At 39.5% G+C, this 25,625-nt stretch overlaps 1 protein-coding gene across 1 annotated transcript in view; it reads right to left on the bottom strand.

The window, feature by feature from the left end:
* The window catches only part of PTPRM (protein tyrosine phosphatase receptor type M), a 749,396-nt gene that overhangs the window by 246,248 nt on the left and 477,523 nt on the right, over window positions 1-25,625 (bottom strand). Inside the window, exons 13-14 of the mRNA XM_040632384.1 lie at window positions 7,008-7,281; window positions 5,957-5,993 (exon numbers count right to left, since the gene is read on the bottom strand). Of these exons, the coding sequence (XP_040488318.1) occupies window positions 5,957-5,993; window positions 7,008-7,281 (311 nt within the window). The remainder of the gene's footprint in view (window positions 1-5,956; window positions 5,994-7,007; window positions 7,282-25,625) is intronic.

Raw genomic sequence — 25,625 nt, 5'->3', positions numbered from 1 at the left:
TATTTTGTCATATTAAAGGACTGAACAAAATGCATCTCAAAGCATAGGTTAAAGAAAGGAAACTGAGTAATCGCCTTTGCTCTCGCTGTCATGGTCCACGTGTGACCCAAGACAAGATTAAGATTCTTGAAGCGGACCGGTCAGGTTTCTTGGTTTGCCTGCACAGCTCAGCAGTCGTGTTTAAATGGTTAACATTTATGACACACAGATATTGGGGGAGGGTGGTAGAAAATTAAAACGTTAGTTCTAACATGATACAGCTGGAAAATGATGCAAAGAAAAAATATTGGAAAATTAAGGACAGGCTTACATGAAAGATTACTAATTTACATGGAACAGCCTGGGTGCTATTAGAAATGTGGCAGCGAGTAAGGAAAATAGATCATCTACCATCTGCAGACAATTAAACCCAAAACTGGTGCTGCATAATATTTTGAAATATCCCTCTGCATCATTCAAACGGTGCTGCTCCTTATAACTAGACAACTGTAGCGACTGGGTTCAAAAGTGGGATAATTGTCTTTCGCACATTGTTAATGAAAACTTTCTAGTCTTGCTAAGTGAGATGAATAAACTACCAGTTGGGTCAGAAGATGGAGGCCTCCCGAGGTACTACAGAGATAATTTTCTTGATAGGATATAGTATGCAATTTTGCATACTGATATAATCAACTGTAAACAGTAAAATGTGATTTCTAAGACTTGTTACAAAATTGGTACCAAGTGTAAACATATAACATTTGTTTGGTCATAGACTATTGTTCAACCAAAATTCTTGTGTGGTTTTCTATTACTTACGAGAAAATGTGACCTACTCTGCTTTCGAGAACAATTATATTGTCTTATCGAAAACAGAGCATCTACCCAACACTGAAAAAGATAAACAATATGAACAAAAAGTTACTTGAAAATGGCTATGTTGGGCAGCCGTGTATTCACAACTAAAGGAAAGGCAAATTGCAATCGGAGGCTCAAAACCCCAGTGGAAAAGGTACATTATGATACCATGAGGGATTTTTATATGATCTCCACGTTCTGCCTTCTAAAGCGTTCATTTGTGACTATTATTTTTAGTTACCAGGGAAAAAACTTGATTCTGTTACAAATTACCTTAAAAGAGGAGTCAGCCGGCCCACGGCCTGCAAATAAAGTCTTACTGGAACACAGTCAGACGTAATTGCTTACACACCACCCATGGCTGCTCTTGCACAGCAACAGGAGAGCTGAGTAGTTGTGACAGAGACCATATGGCCCACAGAGCCTAACATATTTACCATCTGCCCTTTGCCTAAAAATTTGCTGCCCCCTGTCTTAAAATACCAATAAAAATGCATTATAAAACAGAATACTGCTAAATTCGGTAAGGTAAAGTCGAAAATCCCAATCCTCTGCTTTGAAGACAGTATCTGATAGTAGCTGATAAATTTAGGATCTCTTTTAGGTCCAAAGGTATGAATGGAAAAGCAAAAAGTGGATCAGGCTTCCAAAGTCCCATTTCAGTTGCATATGGTGGGGTCTTCTGGAATGTGAGGAACCCGTATTTACCAACCTCTTTTACATGACTTTTGTGTTCCTTGGAAAATGAGTCTGGATCAAATAATTTGGGAAACGTAGGGTTGGACAAAGTTAAACAGGTTTTCTTTTCCTTAGTAACTTCTCAGGGGCCTGGATGTACTCATGACATTCATTGGGAAGACTATTTCAGATCACTCGAAGAAAATACTTTCTCTACAAAATGCTGAATGACAAATGTAGATCATATCTATATTTCTATTTCCAAATCCACAGCTAAATGATAGCAGATTAGCATAGATGAGTGGTCTTACTATATAATTTGTTTTCTCCTGTATTGAATATGAATAATTAAAAGGAATCTTAATTAGCTTTGCATGTCAACAGACATTCTTTTCAGCTCTTTTATAGGTGTGTTTTCATTCTGTAGCATTGTGGCCTAGAAACTATGGTATTTCTTTGAACAAAACAGTGAACAGGAAAACGGTCTAGAGAAACTTCTTTTCAAAGAGCCTAGTGATTAAAAAAAGAAACATTCAAATTTCTGAATCTAGTTAGAAACTGTATCAGGACAATGGAAATCCTTCAAAGTTTTCTGAAGGTCTTCCAGCAAAGCATATGCACGTTGCAGTACAAACGTTAAGTTAAATAAAATACCTAGCTTAAAAACAGTGAAGCATTTTTTTGCACAAAAAATTCACCTTAAAATAGGACACTAGAATAATGGTTTGTCTTCTTTTTGTTTAAGACTTATAGTCTGAGTCCTATAATGCTTTTGGAAAGAATTTAGCATGTGCTCTCATGAAGTTTTTGTTTAAAGTTCTAGTTACACTGCTGTTAGCCAAATCATAGCAAAGAAAGGAATAAGCACACATTTGCCTCTAGCCCCCATACACTAAAAACAAAGACACAAACAAAAAACACCCAAAACTTTTATGAACTCAAAATCCTTAAACATTTAAAAGTGATATATTTACATACTAGGAAGTCTCATATATTATACTACGCCTAACATTTAGTAGGTGTTCACATGCATCTTAAAATAAGTGTAAAGCAAGAAAGCCCCCAAACGGCTATACTGTCAAGGAGAAAGACAGCTGGCAACATGTTATGGAAAATATTATTTTATGGAAGATTGATGCTAGTATATAGTTTAAATTATTATATCAATTAGAATGGATACACCTCATTTAATATGAGAAGTCTAATTTACCTACAAGACAGATTTTGATTTTTAAGTGTATCCTGTCCATTTAGAATTGATGATCAACAAAGCCATCCAGAACTGGCATAAAGAGTTTCAACCCTACCACTGACCACGAGGCAGCTACAAGGTATGCGAAAGTCAAAGAAAACACATACGCTAACTGCTAAGACACAGTTGGACCAAAGTGGTCTTGAAAAGAATCCAACTATAAAAATGTGAATGTGATTAAAAATCAAAATAAAACGAAGAGAATCTAAGAATAGCTAAAAGCTACTCTATTAACTCCACCATACGGATCGAGGGTGACATCCAAACATCATGTATATTCTATTATTGTATGGTGTCTTTCTCTTTTAACTCAAGAGATAGAATATTCTGTGATGAGTCTGCCTATAGCCAACAACAAAAACACAGTCACATACACCTATGAGGAATCTGGATATAAAAATTAAAGGGTACGAGGATATACAGGCAATCCCCCACACATACGGTGATAGGTAAGAACACACCTTAGGGCTTTTTCCCATATCTAATTTTTATGAGGCTTTATATTTGAGATGATTAGTGTCAAAATACACCTGTGGAATATGATTAAAATAATCACAACATTAAATGTATAAAAAGTATGAAATATATCTTTAAGAGACATACCCATACTTGAAATTACAAACTAGCTTCCTGTGAAAACAAATCCACCTCCATACTTTCTCTATAAAGATACTTGTCAACAGTTGTTTCATGAGAACATCGACATCTTTGTAAGTTCAAAATGCTGCTTAGGAAAGTGGTTTAGTGCCTGGAAATTCAATGAATCCACCACACTGTCAGCCGTGTGTGGCAAAAACACAGAAAGTTTGAGGTCTTTTAAATTTCAAGCATCTTTACTGCAGGGTACCAACAGAGTTATTAGAACTGCCTATTTCTCTGTGTTGACTAAGTAGTCAAGATGGAATGGCTTCCTGCGCTGCTGAAAGAATTTTGAGCATGAATAAAGAAAAATGATCTGACTGTAGCGGGGGTGAAACTTTAGACTGTGCCGTAAAGAAGCTCACTGAATCTGTAGTGTAGAACATACTCAAATAAAACAGTACGGGACAGTGCAGTTTCACCTGCAAGGAGATGCTCTCCCGAGGTGTCCTCCTGCATTACGCTTTCATGAATAGACATGACAATCTTACGTAATGACTATTAACATCCGTTCCCTTCTTTCCCCAAAAGAGTTGTTTTGGATAGAGTTTGTTGCTATATAAATGTTTGCAAACAACTCCGAAAATATGAGTGGGGAATATTTAGTCAATCAGGTCATCTGATTGCCTAATCATCCTTGGGTGAATTGAAAAACAAATCACAATATTGATTAAATCTAGCTGATGGAAGAAAATGATCCAAACCACCCTCTAATTCAATCTATTGTGAAAACGGCCAACGTCAGGTTTCCGTATCTACAAGCGTGTTACTTATATGATTATTTAGCTATGTAGCCGAGCATGATGACAGATATTTCACTGCTTTCAGAGTAAACTGGGCAGGGCCTCAATTTTAATAAAGGGGAAGAGCAGACACTTACACAATGCAGTACTATAATTGGATATATTAGAGGTTCTGCTGGGCGAAGAGCCGTGAAACATAGTGAAACACTGGATCGGAGTCCAAGAGCTTGGAATTAAGCCTTGACCCACAGATTATCAGCTGAGGGATCTTGGTCAGTCAAGTCATCTCTAAAAATACACATTTTCTTCATTTAAAAAATAAAAATATCAATACCTGCCTCCTTTCTCACAGTAATGTTGAAGGACTAGATAACGCATGTATGAAAGGGATTTCAAATCTTTCAGCTGTGATGTTCAATGGAAGGCATTATAAATTAGGCACTGTGGAACTGGATTTACTCTTTCAGACCCCAAGGGGAAGGAGAAGTTAGTCCAGCAACTGGAGCATGGGTGGTGGTCTGGAGGTCTCAGGACATCACTACCTCATTCAAGGGCTTCATAATACTATAATAATTAATAGCGAAGAGCATATTGCAGTTTATAAAATACAGCCACTAACTGTAATTTCATTTATTATTAATTTATTCCTAAAAATAAAGGCTCTTAATCAGGTACAATGTGATATAAAAAACTGAGTGTTTCAAAATCAATATAAATAGATTGTTAGAAACAGAACTATGAGCCCACGAGGACCAACAAAATACAAATGACGTGAGTACCTGTCACAGTGCTTGGCACATACCATGAAACTAAGAAATATTTGTCGTGCTAACCCAATAAAAAGGTCATATATTTTCATGAAATAAGAATTCAATGAGAAGCTTGAAAATGCAGATGGATGTCCATGACATACCAAACTATGCTCCCTGACAGGGAAACAACAAAAACAAGATGTTTTTATCCAACAGAACTCAACTGACTGCCTATGGCCCGATTACACCTAGTGCCCCAGACGCAATGGTGCCTTCAAGCCGTCATTTCTCAATTACACCACACAGAACTTCATCGTGCTCAGGGTCACTCGGATGGTCTGAAAGGGCATGTTCAACCACAAGTGTTAATTTATAATGCCTCATTTTAATGCAGGACTTTACTTTGCTCATACACTTCCCATATGCTGGTTAAAACCACGCTGCAAGGTTGGGAAGATGACGTTACAGCTCGTGGCCACACACAACTGTACCTTTTTTAGGAGGTGATGTGTGGTGAGCTTATGGTAGTTTGCCCCAGTCACATCTACAACTGGTTCTTGATCACATTTTCTCAGAATTTTAACCAGGTCTGGGAAACAGAAGTTCCACTAACATCACGCAGTTACTGGGTTCAATAGACCCGTCGTCAGTGAAAAAAAGGTCATGCTCTCCACTCGGGAGAGCTCTTACCCCTAGGTATTGCTTCAAAACAGCAGGCAATATTTTACTACTTTGCATATGAAGATTCATTAGTTATGGTCCTCCTATGGTTTAAAAAACCTGTACTAAGATCACATACACATTACTTTTATTTTTAAAAAATTTTGAAAAGGCTAACCATTGAAAACTACTTGGAACACAATAATATGATTCCTTATTTTTTAAGAAGCATCTACACGAAATAGTGAGTCAATGTTAACCGCTAAGACTCTAATACACCCACCCACACATACACACACTTTTTTCAATGAAGTTAACATTCCAAGAAGTTCTGAAATACCATCTAAATTTTTAAAGGACAGGAACTGGGAGAGCATCCCACAATTTCAACCTACCTTTTGTGGCCACACGGACACAGTCTATTTTGGTTTCCTGTGTCAAATAAAGAGGGGAAAAAAATCACTATTCATGTTTTATGTAAAACAAATAAAAGTATCTGTCGTTCTATTTAAATGCCAATAAGGAAAGATCTCATTGTTCCGAGGGCGGTATTAATCACACAATGATAACTTCTGGAACTCCGCTCAAATACATGTTCACAAGATGATTACTCCTTGCACCACGCTCAGATACATTTTCTAGCTCCAGAGCTGGCAGCCGTGGGCATTTCTGGAGCGGATGATGACTGAGGAGATACCCCCAAAATCTCTCTGCCTAGCGGCCCTGGCTTCTCCAGATCCCAGCTAGCTCTCTGTGCAGGGTCCTAGATTTCCCCCCTTTTCACTGGCAAAAGTCAAGTCAATGATGATCCTTAGACCCATGCTGTTAAGGAAGGTGGCTATCTGGAAAACTCTTGCTTCTTTCTAAGGAGACTTTAATATCTTACCAGAGTTCTGGGTTGGCCTGAACAGAAAAGGGGAAAAAATTCAGAAATGACTCTATAATTTTTATTTTGTTTTCATCTTATCTTTCTAAAGCTGTTTTCTCTTAGAAAAAAAAAAAAGACACCTAATTTAGTCACAGCTATAGGAAGCATAAACTCTTGTGAAACCAAAGAAATGGGACAGAATATGCTGAAAAGACAGATGTTGTGTATCTCACAAAATTTTAAATGAGCTGAATGTATGTGTTGTAGCTATACTATTTTCCTGTAAAATAGGAAGCTAAGCAGAATTGCTAGCCAACTTTTGGTAACAAGTAAAAACTGAAAATAAAAACCACCATGTTGACAATACATTCTTCCTACCAAAACAAATACAAATAGATTCATTTCTTTCCATAAATTTCTCTAGGTGAAAATAAGTTTAGAAAGTGAAAGAAAACCCACGTTTGTTCCAAATAAAAACACACAAAAGCATGCCTTTTTTCTTACTACTATCTTCTTTAATCTATGTTCACATTAATAACTCTAAATAGCCTAAGTAAATAACCATCTGTAAAACTTACCCCATTGGCTCTACTAGCGGCTTGGAAATAAATTCTGTAGCTTTTATGGGGGAGAAGGGGAGTGTTCCAGTATCCATTGTATGTCTTATTATCACCAATAGTGAAAGGCTGAGCAGCTTGGAGACTGTTTGCTGGGAATTCTGCAGCAAAGTAGTACTGTGAGTTCAGTATTGACGCATTCTGGAAGTGAATTGGCACGGGGTAGCACTTTAAGATTTCTGTCGTCTTTTTAGTTCTTCGAGGACGTTCTTCCTCAACAACTACTTGATAGACACTAGGGGGAAAAAGGAGTATTTTTAGTGATATTTTATGATAATTGAGCTGATTCCCTTTGCCTTCAATTGCATGGGGCCCACAGGATATCCAAAATAAAGAATGCACTGGATGTAGTCAATAATAAGGGCTTAGTACATAATGGATACTCACTTAACACTTGCTCAATGCAAGAGAGGGAAGGGGCTTAATATTCTCCCATAGAACTCGCTCACCCCCAATAATACAATGTATTGAATTATATAACGATCTCTGCGGTTAACGTGAGCCAAACACTAAACTAATGTTTTTCTCACGTGTAACTGAAGACAAATTTATAGAAAATTAACTCAATTTACCTAATAAGCGAAGTTATATTAACTGTAAGTTTATTTTTAAAAGTAGGCAATGTATTATTCTTCAATGACATCTGTATGAATGCACGGGAAGTTTTAACAAGTCACAAACACAATATGTAACAATTCATGTTTAAGTAAGGTTTAACTTCTCATATTTTCTTATATTTTTTTTGCCCTTCACCATATCAGATCAATGGAAAGAGATGACACAAGGAGAGCAGAGAAGAGATTGGAATTTTAAAAGCCAAGGCCTTGGAGTTACAAGCAGTTCCTAAAGAGTACGTGAACCGGGGTACTTGACTTACATAGAAAGATGGGGATGAGCATGCTCTGAGATAGGAGTCCCAGCACCCAGCCCCCTGCCCCCTTCCAACGTCTGAATTTCAAAGTAGCTATAGAAGAATGGGAAAAATGTTGAGGGGATGGATAGCTCTATTAAGATATATATTTTACCAGAATGATGGACATTTGTGCAGTTTTGGTGGGAAAAAAATAGTTTCTGATACTGAGCAAAACTAACACTTGACAGCAGCTTTCAAGAACGGAATCAGGATAGACGGATTCTGGCAAGGAAATGTATCTTGTTCTCACGGTCTCAGAAAAGCACCGTGACTCCCTGGAACAATGCTGCAATCCTAGAGTGCTTCACACGGGTCCTCGTCAATGCCCAAGAGGAGCAGGAGGGAGGTGTCGTACACCCCCACCTGCCTGGGCAGGGCCTAGAGACGACCCTCTTTGGGTCTTGCCCTTGTGAACTCTGCACGTGCCCTCAGTGAAATCACCTATTTCCGGGAGTACGACTACTTAGCACATTCCGTTACAGGAATGCGACACAGCAGCTGCGGTTCAGTTTGTAATTCTGTCCAAATAAAAATCAGCTGTTGCAGAACATCAGGATGACTGCTCAGTAGACAGGTAGTGCAGCAGGATTACCGTACAACGATAAAGAATATTCTGAGCGTGATGTAAACTTAAATAAAAACCAGAAATACTCCCTAACCTCCTAACATCAGAGACTTTCTATTGGTTATGTAAGACACTCCACCAAACCTGGTAGAATTTTCACTGCATAATGGATCTGACACGAAAGGTTGTATTTAGGAAGAATCATCCTCTATGGAGGACAAGGAACACATACGGAGGTATAGTGGACTTTAATTTCTTGCCCCCTTCTCTCCGACTTCCTAAATATATGGTTAGATGTGTTTATTTTAAAATATATCTGCAAATTCTGACACTTATGCCGTCAAGAATGGGGTTAGCCAACCTTAATGACAACATACAACCAAGAGAATGTAACAGTGGGACAATGGGTAACTCTCAAGGCTTTGGTTAGAGGAAGCCATGCATCTTCAGCCTAGTTCCACAGGCTTCAGCCAGGCTTCATTTTCTGGAAAAAAAAAGCCAGCCATCATGTGTATGGTCCAATCCCCCTGAACCTGCCACACTGGAGAGGCCACATGCAGGCATTCTGCTCTGCAGTCCCGAAGAGCCCCCAGCCATCACTGAGAGCCATGTGTGTGGACCACCATGGGAGGCCACATAGCTGAGCGTCAGATGATGGCAGCCCCGAGACCCCAAGCAGGAACTGCACAAAGCTTTGCTGGTCCACAAAATCATGGCAAAACAGAAATGTTCTTTTCAACGGCTGAGTTTTGGAGTAGCTGGATATGTAGCAAATATGAAACAGAAGGTCAGGTCATAGAATGCAAGAGTAAGAGGTCAAGGTCAAAGTAAAAGACAGCACAACATGGGGCACCTGGAGGTCTCAGTCGGTTATACATCTGCCTTCGGCTCAGGTCATGATCCCAGGGTCCTGGGATCGGGCCCCACATCGGGGTTCCCTGCTCAGGAGGGGGTCTACTTCTCCCTCTGCCACTCTCCCTGCTTATGCTCTCTCTCTCTCTCTCACTGTCTCTCAAATAAATAAAAATAAAATCTTAAAAAAGACAGAACACCAGAAACAACAGCTGATTCATGAAGAAGTTTAACCTACGCCACTAAATACAAACAGCACTGAGAAAATGTGACTGTTCTCTTGAAATGACTTTTGTAGGGGTGGGGCAGAGTGGCATGTGCATTGATCTAAGCTCTAATCCTAGTTCTGCTAATAACTGGGGATTTAGATTTTATTTATTTATTTGAAAGAGAGAGAGAAAAAATCTCAAGCAGACTCCCCCCTGAGCAGAGAGCCCAAAGCAGGGCTTAGTCTCATGACCATGAGATCATGATTTGAGCCAAAACCAAGAGCTGGATACTTAACCCACTGAGCCACCCAGGCGTCCCACAACTGGGTTTTTAAATTAATTCCTTTGGGTCCTATTTTTTTCCCAATGATATAAGAGAATTAGATGGATCTCTATGGTGCATTTTATATTTTTATTCAGAATTTTGTTCAGCATATAAAACCTATTCTTAAAAAAATGGATAAATCAAAGGAATAATTAATTGCTTTGCAAAGGGATTCTCCATTAACTAAAATAATATTTAATACTGGTTTCCTTCTATCAGTCAGTTTTTTCCAAGTTATTTGCTATAAGACATGGTTTTCAAAATTTCACTTTTTCTAAAAATTTATTTATTTATTTGAGAGAGACAGCAAGCATGAGTGGGGGAGGGGCAGAGGGAGAGAATCTTCAAGCAGGCTCCCAGGTGAGCGTGGAGCCAGACATGTGGCTTGATCTCATGACCCTGAGAGACGACCTGAGCTGAAACCGAGAGTCAGGCACTTAACTGAGCCACCCAGGTGCCCCTCAAAATTTCACTTTAAAAACAACTCTGGAAAACCTATACACTACACAAAGTGGAAATGTGAAGATACATGTGAAGAAAAAAATTTGCAGAAATTATTCCATATAGGAAGTGCTAGGCCGGGAGTCTTGCATAGGTTGGCTTTATTTTCCTATTTTACTGATGTGAAAACTGGGGTTCAGAGGTAAAATGCCCATTCCATCTGGGGCTTACAGGTGATGAGGAAGCAGACGTGGTCTCATGACCATCAGACAAGGCAGTACTAGCACCACCTGTTAAGGGGCCTGGTTAAGGGGCTGGTTAAGCCCTGGTTAAGTCCTGGTTAAGGGGCTCCATGGGCATCTTCCTCTGCTTATGCAGACACAACTGACACACAACCTGGTCCCAACTTACATCCCAGAATCAATTTATTTTGAGTATTGTGTAGAGATTCTTTCTCATTTATCACATCAACGGAACTATAGATGGTAATTTCACCTTTGACCTCAATTCATTCTCCCATCTCTCTTTGAGTCATTAATAATTTCCAGGGAGGACGCCCCTGGATCTGCAGCGAGGCCAACACCTGGCTGGTGTCCTCTCCAGCTCTTGATCCCAACCAGCAACTCTGTCGCCAATGGCACTGAGGACAGTAATCGTTCATTTTTCATTTCCAGCTCCTCTAGATGAAAGACTAGCACAACCACTTCCAGGCTGTCCAAGTGCCACCATCTTGAATTCTCGCATCACAAACACCTTGTGCTCTATTCCTTCACCCTGGCCTGGACCGAAGTTTGTTACTGAAATGCTGTTCTCCCCAACACAGAGAAAACTTCTGCTACTCTCAACACATTACCCTACTTCATAAAAAGACTGAGACCCTCTCATGAACTTTCTCTCAGGGGCTTATGATCTGCTTCCCCATTTTGATGTAGTCTTGCTCTGCTCTGCTCCACACTCACAAAAATATGTTTCTTGTAAAGACTACTAATCATTTGTGTCTATTTATCAGTATTTTAAAAAACCTCACAAGTTCCTGAAGGAAGACGCCTATGATTTAGTCATCTCTGTCTCAGCACACTTAGAATGAAGTGGGCCATGAGGTACATATTTTTGAAAGCATAATATAATCCACAAGTAATTTCTATTTTATATACATTATACATAGTGGTAGGGAAGAAATACACTGGTAATCGCAAATATGCTACACTTTATTAAAACTTAATACTAAGTTAATTTTGAAATCGTTTCTTAATTACCCAAGAGCAAAGAGAAGAAGAAATGATCAAGAAACAGGTTTCACGATGAGAAGATGCTGGTTGGACTGTAAGTTTATGCAAGATAACCCACGATTAAATAATGAGCCCTGAGAGAATCAAAAGTTGCCTGTTTTTCTACCCCTTCTCACACCTTCATCTCTCACTTCCCATCCATCTTTTCCCCAACTTTGTTAGAATGTGTGCTGTCTTGTGTGTATATTTACTCGTTTTCTAACTCAAGAAATGCTTCTGAGCACCTACTGTGCACCAGGCACTGCCCTACTCTGACTTAACAATACAATATTTGACATTCTCTAATGAAAGAAAATTTCGTTTTGTGATTTAAATACAATCTATGTGGATATGGGTGAAAGAAATTAATTTTTCCAAGCAGGAATTTTGTGAGGATTAGATGAAAATTTGAGAATTAAATGATCATTTAATGGGCCCCCATTTTAGCCAGCTGGTATGTTATACACTCCACTCCACTTCAGATATATTACTTTTTAAATGGCTACCATCTACTCATCTTCAGATATATTAAAGGAAGAACTAAGTTGACTAGAGCAATTTCAGACCCAAAATGTCTTTTCTTCCTTGCTCCACAAGAGAAATTAGATTTGCAAGCATCCAGACCTCAGATCTATTTGCTCTTTAATAATTTAAGCACTGAAAGGTCAAGCAGCTCTTTTCCATTCCCCTTTATCAACGTCCAAGCGCTAATGAAAAATAGCTAAATCCTATCTGCTGCCCAATTGCCACACATTGCTGTCTTCCTGATGGAAATTAACGCATTATTGGCATCCAGGTCAATGGCACCTCAACAGAACTCTCTGACTGATACGTTTTTCATTGGTGCAAATGACATCATTTCACTAGTGAATTTCATAAAATCTGTCCAACCACAACGGCAATCTCAAAAAGTAGCTTTGAAAATCTTTCTCTCTGAATGGTTTTTCTAAAAAGATGATTAAAAAGAGCAAGATCTCGAGGATGGAAAAGCAAGCAGAAGTTTCTAGCTTAGTGAGCTGAATTAAAATTCTATTATCCTTTTCATGTATTACTCATGCTCCCTTTGTTTATTAAAGTTACAACGCCCCTATCCTGATTCCACCACTATCCCAGAATTTAAAGTAACATAAAATCTTCCAAGGCATTTGCAATATGAAGGCACAGTCCATCGTGCAAATGAGTCCGCCAAAAACGTGACATCACTATATCATAACTTTCCTACGGAATGAAATTTAAAGTTTAATTTATGCGAGGCTTTCCTACAACAAAACTCTTAAGACTTTTACAAGGAGAGTAAGAAATCTGCATTTATATAGACTAGCACATGAAGTATAACCTAGAAAGAACATCGGAACATCTCTCATGTACTCTGTTAAACTTGAAAGTTCAAATGTGATGAGATATTTTTGTTTTTTTCTAACTTTGAAGACATTGAGGGGAAGCCTGCTGCAGAGCTGAAATTGACTTTAAAAATTTGGTCTTAATTCATTTCAAGATTAAACCCTTAGGTGTAAGTCCATTTTTCTTATCCACTTATTCTATTTCTTATCAGCATAAAATATTGGAGGGTTATCCAACCGGATAGCAGAACAGGGGGTGAGGAGGAGGGGGGAGAGCAAGAGAAGTTAATGATCCATTTCATTGTTGCTTTTGCTAATCCTTTAAAGTCCGCACTTCTGATCATTTCAAGGACTTAGAATATTGTTCATTTCATGGTACCTAAGAGTGCCTTTTTAGCTTGATTTGCAATTTTTGGTAAAACCATCTATTCTATATGTATAAGAAAGAAATAAAGACTGGTATTTCTATCTTCCTGAAGATTATTTTTTTTGGGGGTAATAGAAAATGAAAGTATAAATTGGATGCAAAGCATGTAAAATAAATGTGTAATTAAAGTTTATTGCCATGCAACAACACAGAATTTATTTTCTTCCTATTCTTGGTTTGGTCCTTCCCTTTTCCTAAACCTGTCAGCACTTACTGGAATGACACCCTACTAATTCAAACAACATTGTACACTAAACTAAGCTTTAAAAATATTATCACCAGTTAACAATTAGGGGGATAAAAGGTCAGTTCAATATGTTCCATATGTTTATCATCACGACTAGGATTCTTCCTGTAACACCAGTGCTGAGAGTTGCTGACCTGACACAGTCCCGTTCATCAAGTCACTAAATGACGACTGGTAACTCGTTTTGCACAGATAGTGGGCACTGGGTAACACACCGCACAGCATAAATAGATCTGGGGGGTTGAATATTTAATGTTAGCAACTTTAATTTCTCTTTGTCCTGCTCTGTTCCAGATAAGATTGGCCATAAATTGCTTTGGAATATTTGTGGGACACCACAAATACATTTTATGTTCTCTCAGCCATAATTCATTACAAGGAGGTTGCCTAGCATCCGTAAGTTACTGGTGTTCTGTGTGTGTGTGTGTGTGCATGCGTGTGTGCACGCATATATGTGTGCATGTGTAAGCACGCCTGAGCGTGCAGTCCGATACTCTGCTGCTCTGCTAGTTAGTGATAAAATCTGATATAATAAAATATTAATTACAGCTGAACGGTTGGGTGAGAAATATGAAGTCAATTACAGTTCCATATTGTGAACAAAGGGCAGGAAGAAAAAAAATCTTTTAGTTATGGAAGTTTGGTATAATAAAGGAACAACTAAAACATTAGACTCAGGCTGAGAAGCTCTGTAAAAGGCCACCTGTTATTAATCTTCACAACAGGCACCAAATTTCTAGTAAATTAGTCCTAGATGGAACCTCTTTAAGAATGATTTCTCCCCATTTTAAAAAATGAAGATATTTTCCTTTGCAGATTTTATTTCACTTAAGCTATTCATAATTTAATCATCACAATTTCATAACAAACATATGATTGTAAAAATTATAATTCAAGGTCAGCTACTATGTTTTTTTTTAAGTAGCGTTAGTGATCTGAATAAAAATGGAAATCAAATACCATCAAAGCTGCACTAAATGTTTTCATTAGTGCATGTTTGTATTATATTCAATTCAGAATCTTCCAGTCCTAAGAGGAATAATACTGCAGGCTAGGGGAGCTGGAAAATAAATGCCACTACCCCAAAGGCAGGTGAACCAAAGGGGGGGTTGCCGTGGAGGGAACACTGAACTGGGAGTCACCATACCATAGATAACTCGGTCCAGCTTTGCCACTAAATCATGGACTGACCAGTAAAGCCCTTTCAAGATCTAATATCTTATCACTCCCGGCACAAGATCAGGTAAGTCTCTACATCAATACATGAGAAGATGATTATTTCATGCATGTGGCCTCCATCCTTCCTTTTTACAATATTTCTCAGGTTTTAAGCACTGTGACAGGCACAGGGGAAGAATGAGAGGAAGAATTAGGCACAGACTGACTCTGTCCTTGAGAAGACCAGCCTAAGGGTATAAGAAATAGGTTACTCAAACAAAGAACTTCTGTGACAGGGACCTGATTTGGGTTTGTACCAAGTGTAATGGAATGCAGGGAGGAGTGACGATGTTTACACCAACCTCTTACAGCATCTCTTCGTTGAGGATATCTGGGCTGGACCTAGTCCCCAAACATTACCACCAGTAACACCCAAAGACTGCTGTACTGCCTAGGCCCACCAGCTTTCTCCCCAAATTAAAAATAAAGGCATGACAACAAAAAAAGCTAATGTCTTCAGATTCCATATAAAGTCCCCATTCTTTCCAACCACTTGTGCTAACAAAACCCCACCAAAGTTCCAACAAGCTTTAACCTCAGACTCACTAATGACTGCTTGCAACAGCTTCCAAGAACCTGTGAGGACCCTTTATCAATAGTACAGAAGACTGAAGGTAATGCGCTGTGCCCTAGGTCGGCCACCTCCCCAAGTCTTGCCCCAAAAGTTCCCTGAGTTACCTCAAGAGCAACCCCAAGAGTGTCAGGGTTTTCCTCACAATTTCCATACTGCCCAGCTCTTAGCAAAACTGTCTTAGAGAGCATGACAAGCAGGCTCCTTGTCTGGACCCCCATGGCCACCTGTGATGCCTGAGGTGAGGACCAAGAACCGAGCTGCCTCTGCTCTCTGGGGGCCAGTGGGAAAAGAAGCCAACAAACATGCAGTCCTGGTCTCCGTTCCACTCTATCTCTCTCCAAATTGCTGTCAGGCAAATTTGCAACTATTCTCTCTGCCTTGTATGATCAATTCTCAGGTTATGAGATCCATAGTTTCTCAATGTCAGTATTTCAATTGATATCCATGTTAATAATTAAGGTCAAATCAAAATACTACAGCTGTGTGTGTGTGTGTGTGTGCGCGTGTATGTTTAAGATTTTATTTATTTGTTTGACAGAAAGAGAGAGAGCAAGTGCACAAGCAGGGGGAGCAGCAGGAGAGGGAAAAGCAGGCTCTCTGCTGAGCAGGGAGCCCAATGCGGGCCTCGATCCCAGGACCGTGAGATCATGACCTGAGCTGAAGGCAGAAGCTTAGCTGACTGAGCCATTCAGGTGCTCGTACAGCTGTGTTCTGTTGTATTTTGGGACTGGGGGTGTTTGGTGGTTGTAGAGTTTGGCCCTGAGAGCCATTTCCAGCTGTCCCTGTCCACCGGCAGCCTCTCTGCTCTATGGAAGGGCCAGCTGCCATCCCCTGAGCATGGCGGCTCTGCTCGCTGGTGCACCTGCTGCAGAGGCCCTGGTAATAAGACTGGAGCTCTGATCTAATACATAGAATCCTTCAGAGGAGATTATGTTGAAGAGAAGAAAATTTGAAAAATAGGGGAAGGAAAGCTATGCACTATATTTTCATGCACAAAAGCAAGTTTGAAATGGAGTTTGAGGGAAAGTTAAATTAAGTTTCATTGTATAAATGCTCAAATACATCTACTCTATTATTATTATCTTCCCCTGCCATTTTTAAAGCTTCTTTTCAAGGGTTCTTGAAGAACAAACTTAGTTTCCAAAATGAATTTTCAAAGAGATGACTGACATTGTCATCCTAGAAGCAACATTAATAAAAATGATCTTTGTTTCCTGACAGTAAAGGAATCCAGAGTATTATTTTTTAATACAATAAAATTCACCTAAAATCAGGTGGGGGAAGGATGGTGGTGGTGGTGGTAATAAGAGATTTAGCACCTTTTGTTAACACACACTGTTGCAATTCAGCTATAATAAGTAATAAAAAAAAAACAAGCCCAATATAGTAATATAAAATTGAAGTTTTATCATTGAATGACATTTTGGTCTTTGTGATTATGTGTATCCCAATGAAAAAAAGGAAAAAAAATTTAGGTTGGAAGTCAAATATTTAGAGCTTTTTTCCTTAAAGAATTTTAGCACCAGATAGAACCTTTCAAAAGGTTCAAGCACTGACAAAAGAAAATTTAGCCCCCAAATTTATGATGGTCCTGTAGTTCACATTTCTTTAAGAAATAAGAGGGAGCAATTAAAAAGCCACTAATAAGCATTTCAAAAGAACTGGTATCTTTTTTTCTTCATTCTCTGGAGACTATTAAGAATGGTGAAACGAGAAAGAACACACATATCAAAAACAAAAAAAGACTGATTAATTTGATTAAACAATCCAATACATAAAGCTAATTTGTTTAATACAAGTCCTTCAAGAACTCAAAGCTGTACTGCTAAACAATGAGGAAATTGTAACGGAAGGTGGGCTTCACCAAAATATTAAACAAAAGTTGGTTTCAAAATAATAACAAAGAAAACAAGAAAAAAACCCTCCTAACCTCCAGGAAGTAACAGGGATAAACCCCAAAGATTCTAACGATCATAATCTAAAATTGAAGGTGTAGTTAACATCTTTTCTTAACACTAGAAGAGACAATGAAGAGAAGATATTAATTTGTGATGTGACCCATAACTGCAAAAGAAGGCAGAACCAGGCTGGTTCCCGAGAGAGTTTGCAGGGAAGAGGTCTGTGGGCTGAGGCGGGGAGAGGGACACTCTTGGGAGGGAGCACGTGCCTGACGTGCACGTGGCTTCGCTGGTCACGTGGGGCTGCGCACGGAGAGTTCACCTCCCCAGACCTTAGTACCTCCCGTGCACAAGGATGCTGGCTTCTGACGAGGATGTTTGCCCTTGATGGTTAGGAACCATTTCGTAAAGGACTGAGCACTGGCTGAGTGCATGATAGCTACTCAGTCCAGGTCACAATGATTATTCACTTTTGATTATCGTAATTATTATTCCTGTATGACAAACTGCTCAGATCATAACTGAAGCTCAGGAATATTATAGTAAGACCTAGAAAATTTCCCAAGTCATGCGCAGAAGAAAAGGGGCTGCCACATTATCTAGTTAATGTTACTGCCATCATAACAGGCCAGAATAGCAACATTAATAAATAAGAAAAGCTTTCCTACGTTGAGCAGATAACATCTGTGTTAGATACTATCCCGAGTGCTTTGCTGACTGTTACTAATTTTCTCAGCTGTCCTCTCAGGTAGATGATTATTCATATCTGACTGATGAGGGAAACAGGACTCAAAAAAGTTACATGCCTTGCCCAAGGTTACAGTGCAAACACGTACCGGGATTTAAACCCAGGGCCATCAGACTGGGCGTGGTAGTTGGGGGCACTGTTTGTGATTCTGAATACCTTTGTGCCTTTCTTCCCAGGAAAGAGCTGTTACCTGTAACTACTTCAACCAATAGTGGTTGACAGAACACAAGGTCTTCTGAAACTTTGATGGTTTTATGGAATGAATGTACCATATTAATACCACACACACAGTTGTTACAACTTCCATAAAATTAATGTCAAAACTTGTGTTACCTTTAGAACATAGAGCCTATTTAGTTATTATTTTTTTTAAGATTTTGAGAGAGAAAGAGAGAGTGTGCGAGGAGGGGGAGGGGCAGAGGGAAAGGGAGAGAGAATCTCAAGCAGACTCCACACTGAGCGTGGCGGCTTGATCTTCAACCCTGAGATCATGACCTGAGCCGAAACCACGAGCTGGAGGCTTAACTGACTGAGCCATCCACGCACCCCTAGAACATAGATCCTATTTAAGTGATAATCACAGCACACGGGGCATAAATGTTAAAGGACAGTGATGATTAGAAATCTGAAGTTTATTATCAAAAGCAGGGAATAAAGGAATCCAGACTAAACAGCAATGTGGCCAACATGCTTTGTTAAGCAGATTCTGGTATAATTTTACCCCTTTTGAGCACTTCAGTTTACAAAGAACTTTCGCCTGAATTATTCTTCATGACAAGGCTATGAGACAGGTGGAATGTGTACTGGCCTCCAGTTTTAGAACTGAAGAAAGGCCCAAAGTTCACAGAATAGCCCAAGGTCACAAACGGAAAGCTTCTGGTCCATGCCGAGTGTTCTTTAATTAGATGAAGTCCTAGAATGATTTACATTAGAGACATCAGATTCCACTCACTCTAAGTAAAACTTTAGTCATTTGGAGAAAACTCAGAGTGTACCATGGAAGCACCTGCCAGCCTCCTCCCACCCGATAGCCCCTGTGTTTGGTGGGGGTCATGGCATCGAAGCACCCACCCAGGTACCTGTTAGCTTTCTGCCAGGAAGCCTCATGCGTCAATTTTCCTTCCTCTATGGCCCTGCCCTGGTGATTGATCTAATGTGCAAATGCAGTCATATCTCTGCCCCATTAAAAATTCTACAGTCCCATCATTTGTGTGTGTTGGGGGTGGTGGGTAAGCAGAGGAGGGAAGAAGAAAGAAGATTCCAGGCTAAGAACACATCAACTGCAATCTGGCATATTCCCAGTGCTGAGCACATATTTACATCTTTTTAGGATGGCCTGAAGGGGAGGCTGACCCAGGAAGTGACTGAACGATAGAGACTGTCCACATTAAACACAGTCTGGATACATCCTGAGGGTAATGGCGAAACCCTGATGGATTACGAAGCAGGAGAGTGAACTATCCCTGCAGCCATGCTGTGCAGTGGGGACTGGAGAGCTGAGAAAGGCAAAGTATGAACTAAGGCAGTGATGGGAGAATGGAAGTAAAGGAGAAAAGGGGGGCGGTCAGTGATCTCGAGAGGTGAGAAGCACGATGGCTTCCAAAGGAGTTAGTACAGACGTGCACGATTATAGGGAGTCTGAATTTGGAGTTATGGCTTATTTGAAGTAGCTTTTCTGAATTTCTCTTCTAATTAAAAAAAATAAATTGATTCAAGGGTAAAGGCAGGATATTCTTTCATGCTTCTGTACTATATGGATGGGACATGGTATTTAACTTTTATTTAAGGATGAAACTATAAATTTAAAATCCTTCTTGTTCCCAATATGTCCAGCTAGTTAATAGGAGATTTCAGTCCTTCGGCTTCTTATCTATAGAAGTTTCAGTGATAATTACTTTTGCTCACAAGAAAAAGATGAAGTTCAATTCAATAAACATATATTGCACACTTAATTAGGTTTGAGGTACTGAATGATATTCAGGAACTAAATTATGAAAATCATTTAGTGATCCTTTTGCAGTTCCTATTACATTTACATGCATTTCACATAATGATTAGCCAAGGAAAATGCTCACTTTCAGCATTAAATGCATAAATCTAATTAATACTCCTGAGTGCTGGTCAAACCTCATTTACTATGTGTGTTTTTAATTGTATTTACTAAGATGGCCCCTGTTTACATCTCTTTACTTTCTCTTCTCCCAGGCTTTTCTCCAGGTTGTTACTCTCTTGGGCGGCCCTATTCCTACGTCCAGTCCCTCACTGGCTACCTCCTACTTCTCTTTCGCATTTCTGCCTAAACAGCGTATTCTGATCCCTGGTTGAGATTTCATTCTCTGTTAGACGCTCTTGGAGGACTCTGGACTTTTCTCTCCAGCTCGATCACCATCTTAGCACAGTGACTTGAACATTAAAGTGGTCAGTGGATATGAATAACAGCCAAACGTCAACTGTGAAATTTTCCATAATTTTGCAATGTGACAAAGGGCAAGAATTGTAACTAGATACTAATAATTGCAGAGAGCTCTTAGGGCTTCTCACTGAGCAGAAAACACTTCCAGAAAAACTGGTCAGGAAAACACTAACGGGTTAAAGTAGAGAAGTGGAATACTGGGACACAGAGAACCACACAAAAGCGATGTGGTGATACGGAAAAACTCCCAGCGCTCCCGATGGTTCTGCTACCAAACAGGCTGACAAAGTGAGGATTCGTTAGGTAGCTGAAAACCAAATACAGGTGACCATCAAGCATCAGACAATAATATGCATAATGAAATCATTTTTAATGAAACAGAAGGCAGGTCAGAATTTTTGTGTGCTTTGGTGTTCCCGCCATCAACAATTACATTGAATGTATTTACATGTACTGGTGGACGAAATGTTCTGCTGAAGAGGATGATGGAAAACCACACTCATGATATGGCTACTCCCCCACAACAGGATCAAAAGTGCTGTCACAACCGGAAAGTGGTCACACCCTCTCTGGGCTGCTCCTCAGCTCTGAAAGCCTGTGGCCCTAAGCAGCGCATTGGGTTGGCTTGCCCTCTCTGCCCCACACGTGACTCGATCAGCCTCTTAGAACTTGGGATCTTTTCTCTCACATATATGTGATTTTAGCACTTTAAAAAAGTAAAAGCGAGACATCTATAGTCAAATCAATTAGTCTTTGTCAAACTTTCCAAGATCTTCGCTCCCAAAGGCTATCAGTCTTAGCTCAGAACACCTCTAGAAATTCATCCCTTATATTCCCTGGAATCAATAACTGTGATTAGGAAGAACTAGCAGCCCCTGAGAGCAAAGGGCATAGCGGCTTTGAGATTCACAACTGAGGCGACGCAGTGTTCAGTTCAAGGCATTTGCAGCCTTCTGGTGTTCTGGGTTTCCAACTAAGACCACTTGTAAATTATTCCACTGTTAACATTTACAGATGGTCCAGATAGAGGGGGAAAGCAGCATGTAACTTTCTCTACCGTCAGTGGAAAATGAGATCAACCTGTATGCCTACCTCCGTCACCCTGCTGGATGGCGTCTAGGCGGCTGGTCAGTCTGGGTCGGGGAATGCACAGCACTACCTCCTCTCACCTCTAGGGAGACAGTCATGCATAACTTTTGGCCTCTGCTGTACATGATACTCAAAGGCTTTCACGTAACCTGAAGTTCCAATCTCAAGCACCTAGTTTTTCCAAGAGAAGTATGAATTCCTTTGGGCACAGCAGAAATAAGATATAGTACGATCAAACGCTTGGGTCTTCCCTGGCCCTAGCCAAGGTCTAGCCACAACCATCCACAAGGCATACTAGTGCTCAGAGAAGCCTCTGCACTCTGGCTTTCAGTGGGGAAAGCCACCACTGTGTCCATGCAGCAGGCATTGCATACACAGCCCAGCACAAATTATAATCATCACAAAAGCAGCGAGCACAGGTTCAATGCAAAGGAGTTAGGGTGATGTAGTAAAAGGAGGGTAGAAAGAAGCAAAAAGAGAAAGATCCAGGAGCTTCTCAGCCAAGGAGGGGGACTAATAATGCCATGTTTCTAGTGCTTAGGAAAACTGAGATTTAAAAATATTCATACAATGAGTAATTTCCAATAAATGACTAGAGAGTCATTGCTAAGATCGGCTTTCAGTTCCTAGCGTTCTAGTGTCTACTTTAACAATAAACAGTTCATATCACCAGTTGCTTTGGTTAGTCAATACATTTTTCCCTCTAAAAAGGACTAAATGGTTCTGATTTCTTTAAATCCTGTCTCTAATAAAAATTAGCATGTGACACCTACAAGATCCTTTCCTTTCATGCCTAAAGGTTAACAAGGTCCTAACTGGGCCCAGTGAAAAGGAACAGTGGAAGGGCTCAGCGCATCCACCAGCCACACTTCCTCTTAAGCTCTCCCTGGCTAAGCCATACCCCACAGCAGGGCTGATCTCCCTCACATTTTTTTCCTTGCCTAAAGCTCCTGAATGACTACTCACAGCCCAAAGGCTACATCTCCACTCCTTGGCATGGAGCATAAGGCTGCCCAATCTAGCCCCGATCTGCCTTGTGGCTTCCTGCCCCACCCCCAACTCCCATTCTGCCCACTCTAATTGTAACACACTTCTCATTCCCAGATCAGGCCAACTTCCTCAGTCCTCCCTGCCCTTTTGGAACTCATCTGTCTCACTCATTATTTATTCCCTGCCACACACTTAACCTCCTTTGCAAATACCTCCCCTGACATACATCTCTTGGACAATATCCATCTGCAAGATTCAGTTGCTTGGCTTCAGAGCTGCTTCTCTGAAGTCTTACCTGACCTTCCTGTGTACAACCCCCTCCCCTTGGGCTCTCTGTGCCCGTCCTCATCCCTGCAGTAGGGGACCAGATGACATGCTGGTCGCTCCCATCTCGACTGCTAATCCATGAAGAGAGCCCCTAACAGGCTCCTCTGTGCTCCCAGTACTCAGCACAGTGCCTGAAACCTAGTGAGTACTTAATAACTATAATCCTAACAACTCCCTGAGATAAGGTGATATTACCTTGCTCTGCAAAGATGAGGGACCTGAGGCTTAGAGCTGTAAAGATACGGGCAATAGTCACATAGCTGGTCATTGAGAGAGCTGGGATTTGAAACTAGGTTTATTTAACGTCGGAGTATGTCCTTTCCCTATATCCTGGGGCTCATTTGAAAAGTTAGGTCCACAATTTATGTGATCCATAAAACAGAATATTTATTTGAATATTACTCTTTCTTCCTTAGAATATGCCAAGGGAGGAAAGAGCGATTCTGCCTGCCCGCCTAAAAGGCGATGCATGACACCTGACATTATCTTGTGTCTCAGGTCACAGTGGTTTCGATTATTGACAGATTCAGCAGTTTCTAATTTAGAGCAAAGCACTGTTTAGATATGGAAATTTTACATTGCCTTACAACAGGTTAATTTAAAATTATATTACTTTAAATTTATACTACAGGATCTCTGGATCTTGAGGTAAACTCTGCATTGTGAGGTTTTGCACGATAGTTTTTCCTTTCTCAGGACAATATTGTCATTCTAACAAGAAAATAAAATAAAGTCATAAACTTTTGGGGAAAAAGTAAAAAAAGTATTTGCAAATCACTATTTTACTGGTTCCTCTGACCCAACATCAAATTCTTGGACAAAACTGTTCTGATTAAAAAGATAATTTTTAGAATCTAGGGAATAAGTTTTAACATAATCACAATGATTAAATGACCATAAAATGGTACTTGAATCACAAGTGTACATACAGATTTTTTTAAGAAATGGGAAGAATCAGATTCTTCAGCAGTGAATAGAACATTAGACTTCACTGAGCTGAGTTCTGTGTCTCACTGACTCCCCACTGGTGTCAGATTATGAATTTCACTTTCAGAATGGTTATAAGCAGAAGATGGGTTTCCTTTTGTTCTATGGTTAAGTTTATTCAGTAGAGATGGCCATAACCAAAATTAGCTAATGATTCAGGAGACAACAGGGAAACATCTAACCTTTTTAAAGAACTGTACTACAGAATTCGGGGCAGGGAAGGGTTCATTACCTATTTATAATATCAATTCCTGAAAAACTTGCAAATGCAGAAATAAATAGGCAGCCAGATGTAATAAAATTTCAAAATGTAGTAGAGATGCCAGAATTTATTAGAATGCTATTATGTATGATTTTATTGATAGAGACACTTATTAAATCCTTAATTTATTTTTCACACAAAACTAGGACTTTTTTGTGATATCAGATTTATTTTATTATTTTTTTTCCAAAATTGATTTTTTAAAATTTTTCTTTAGTTTAAAGCATTTTATTTTATTTTTTTATATAATAATTTTTTATTATATTATGTCACCATACAGTACATCCCTAGTTTTTGATGTAAAGTTCCATGATTCATTATTTGCGTATAACACCCAGTGTACCATGCAATATGTGCCCTCCTTAATAACCATCACCAGCCCATCCCATTCCCCCATCCCCCTCCCCTCTGACGCCCTCAGTTTGTTTCCCAGAGTCCATAGTCTCTCATGGTTCATTCCCCCTTCTATTTACCCCATTAGGTTAAAAAAAAAAAATGAGACAAGGAAAAGTGAGAGGGACCAGAGTTAGCCCTATGAAAAAAAAAAAAAACAACACAAACCACCTACCGACATGGTTTGAAAGGCTGCCCTAAGAAGAAACACTTATACAGCAGTTAGTAGGTATGAAGTACAGTGTGGAGTGATTTAAAAAAAACAAACAAACTACCTCTTTTAACCCTCACAAGAACCTCATAATGTTGATTTGCATATAGGCTCCTTGCATGAAGCAGAAGAGAACAGGATGTCCAAGCCGGTGGTGTTCACGGAGTGAAAATGCCTTTCCTTGGATTTACTGATGGTAGACAATGAAATGCATTGCCACTGCCTTAAAAGAACTTTTAAAAAATTAATATCTGGTCCATACTTCCTAATATAAAACTTCCTAAACCATAATTAATTATATGTCAACAAGTGTAATTTCTCCAGGAAACTTCTTAAAACAAAATGCATGATTATCTCCTATCATTCATTAATAATAATGATCTCTTTCCTTGCTTTTACTGTTAAAAGATCTGTTTCACTGTCCCATCTGAGGTGGCAGTTTTCACAGACTCCCTGACATTCTCCTGCTGAATCCCTTTAATAAAAAACTTCTGTGTGATAACCAGCTGGAAACATGATTGTGAGCTGATGCCCCCGAAAGAACAAATCCCGTTTTCCATACAGCTCCAGGATCAAATCAAACATGTTTAGGAAGTATAACAAATATTCTTAAGATAAATACAATTGCTTTACTGACTATTCATCTTCCATGGCATGAAAGCCTGTCCTTCACCTTGGTCTAAGAACACAGCATAGAATTTTCAAAGGACAAAAAGCTCAGTTATGAGAAAAAAATAGCATCCTTTAATACATTTTTAATTTTCTATCTGATTTGTTACAAAAGATTTGTTAAGTAGTTTGGGTAAATCAGGACATACTAGAAGTGAACAATGAGGCTTTAAGGCCCGTACACTTTTTGCTGGCTACCTGCTTAAGGCAAAG

Source organism: Ursus maritimus, unplaced genomic scaffold (genome assembly GCF_017311325.1).
Source record: "Ursus maritimus isolate PB19 unplaced genomic scaffold, ASM1731132v1 scaffold_18, whole genome shotgun sequence".
Classification (NCBI taxonomy): Eukaryota; Metazoa; Chordata; class Mammalia; order Carnivora; family Ursidae; genus Ursus; species Ursus maritimus.
This window is presented reverse-complemented; position numbering and strand designations above follow the sequence as displayed.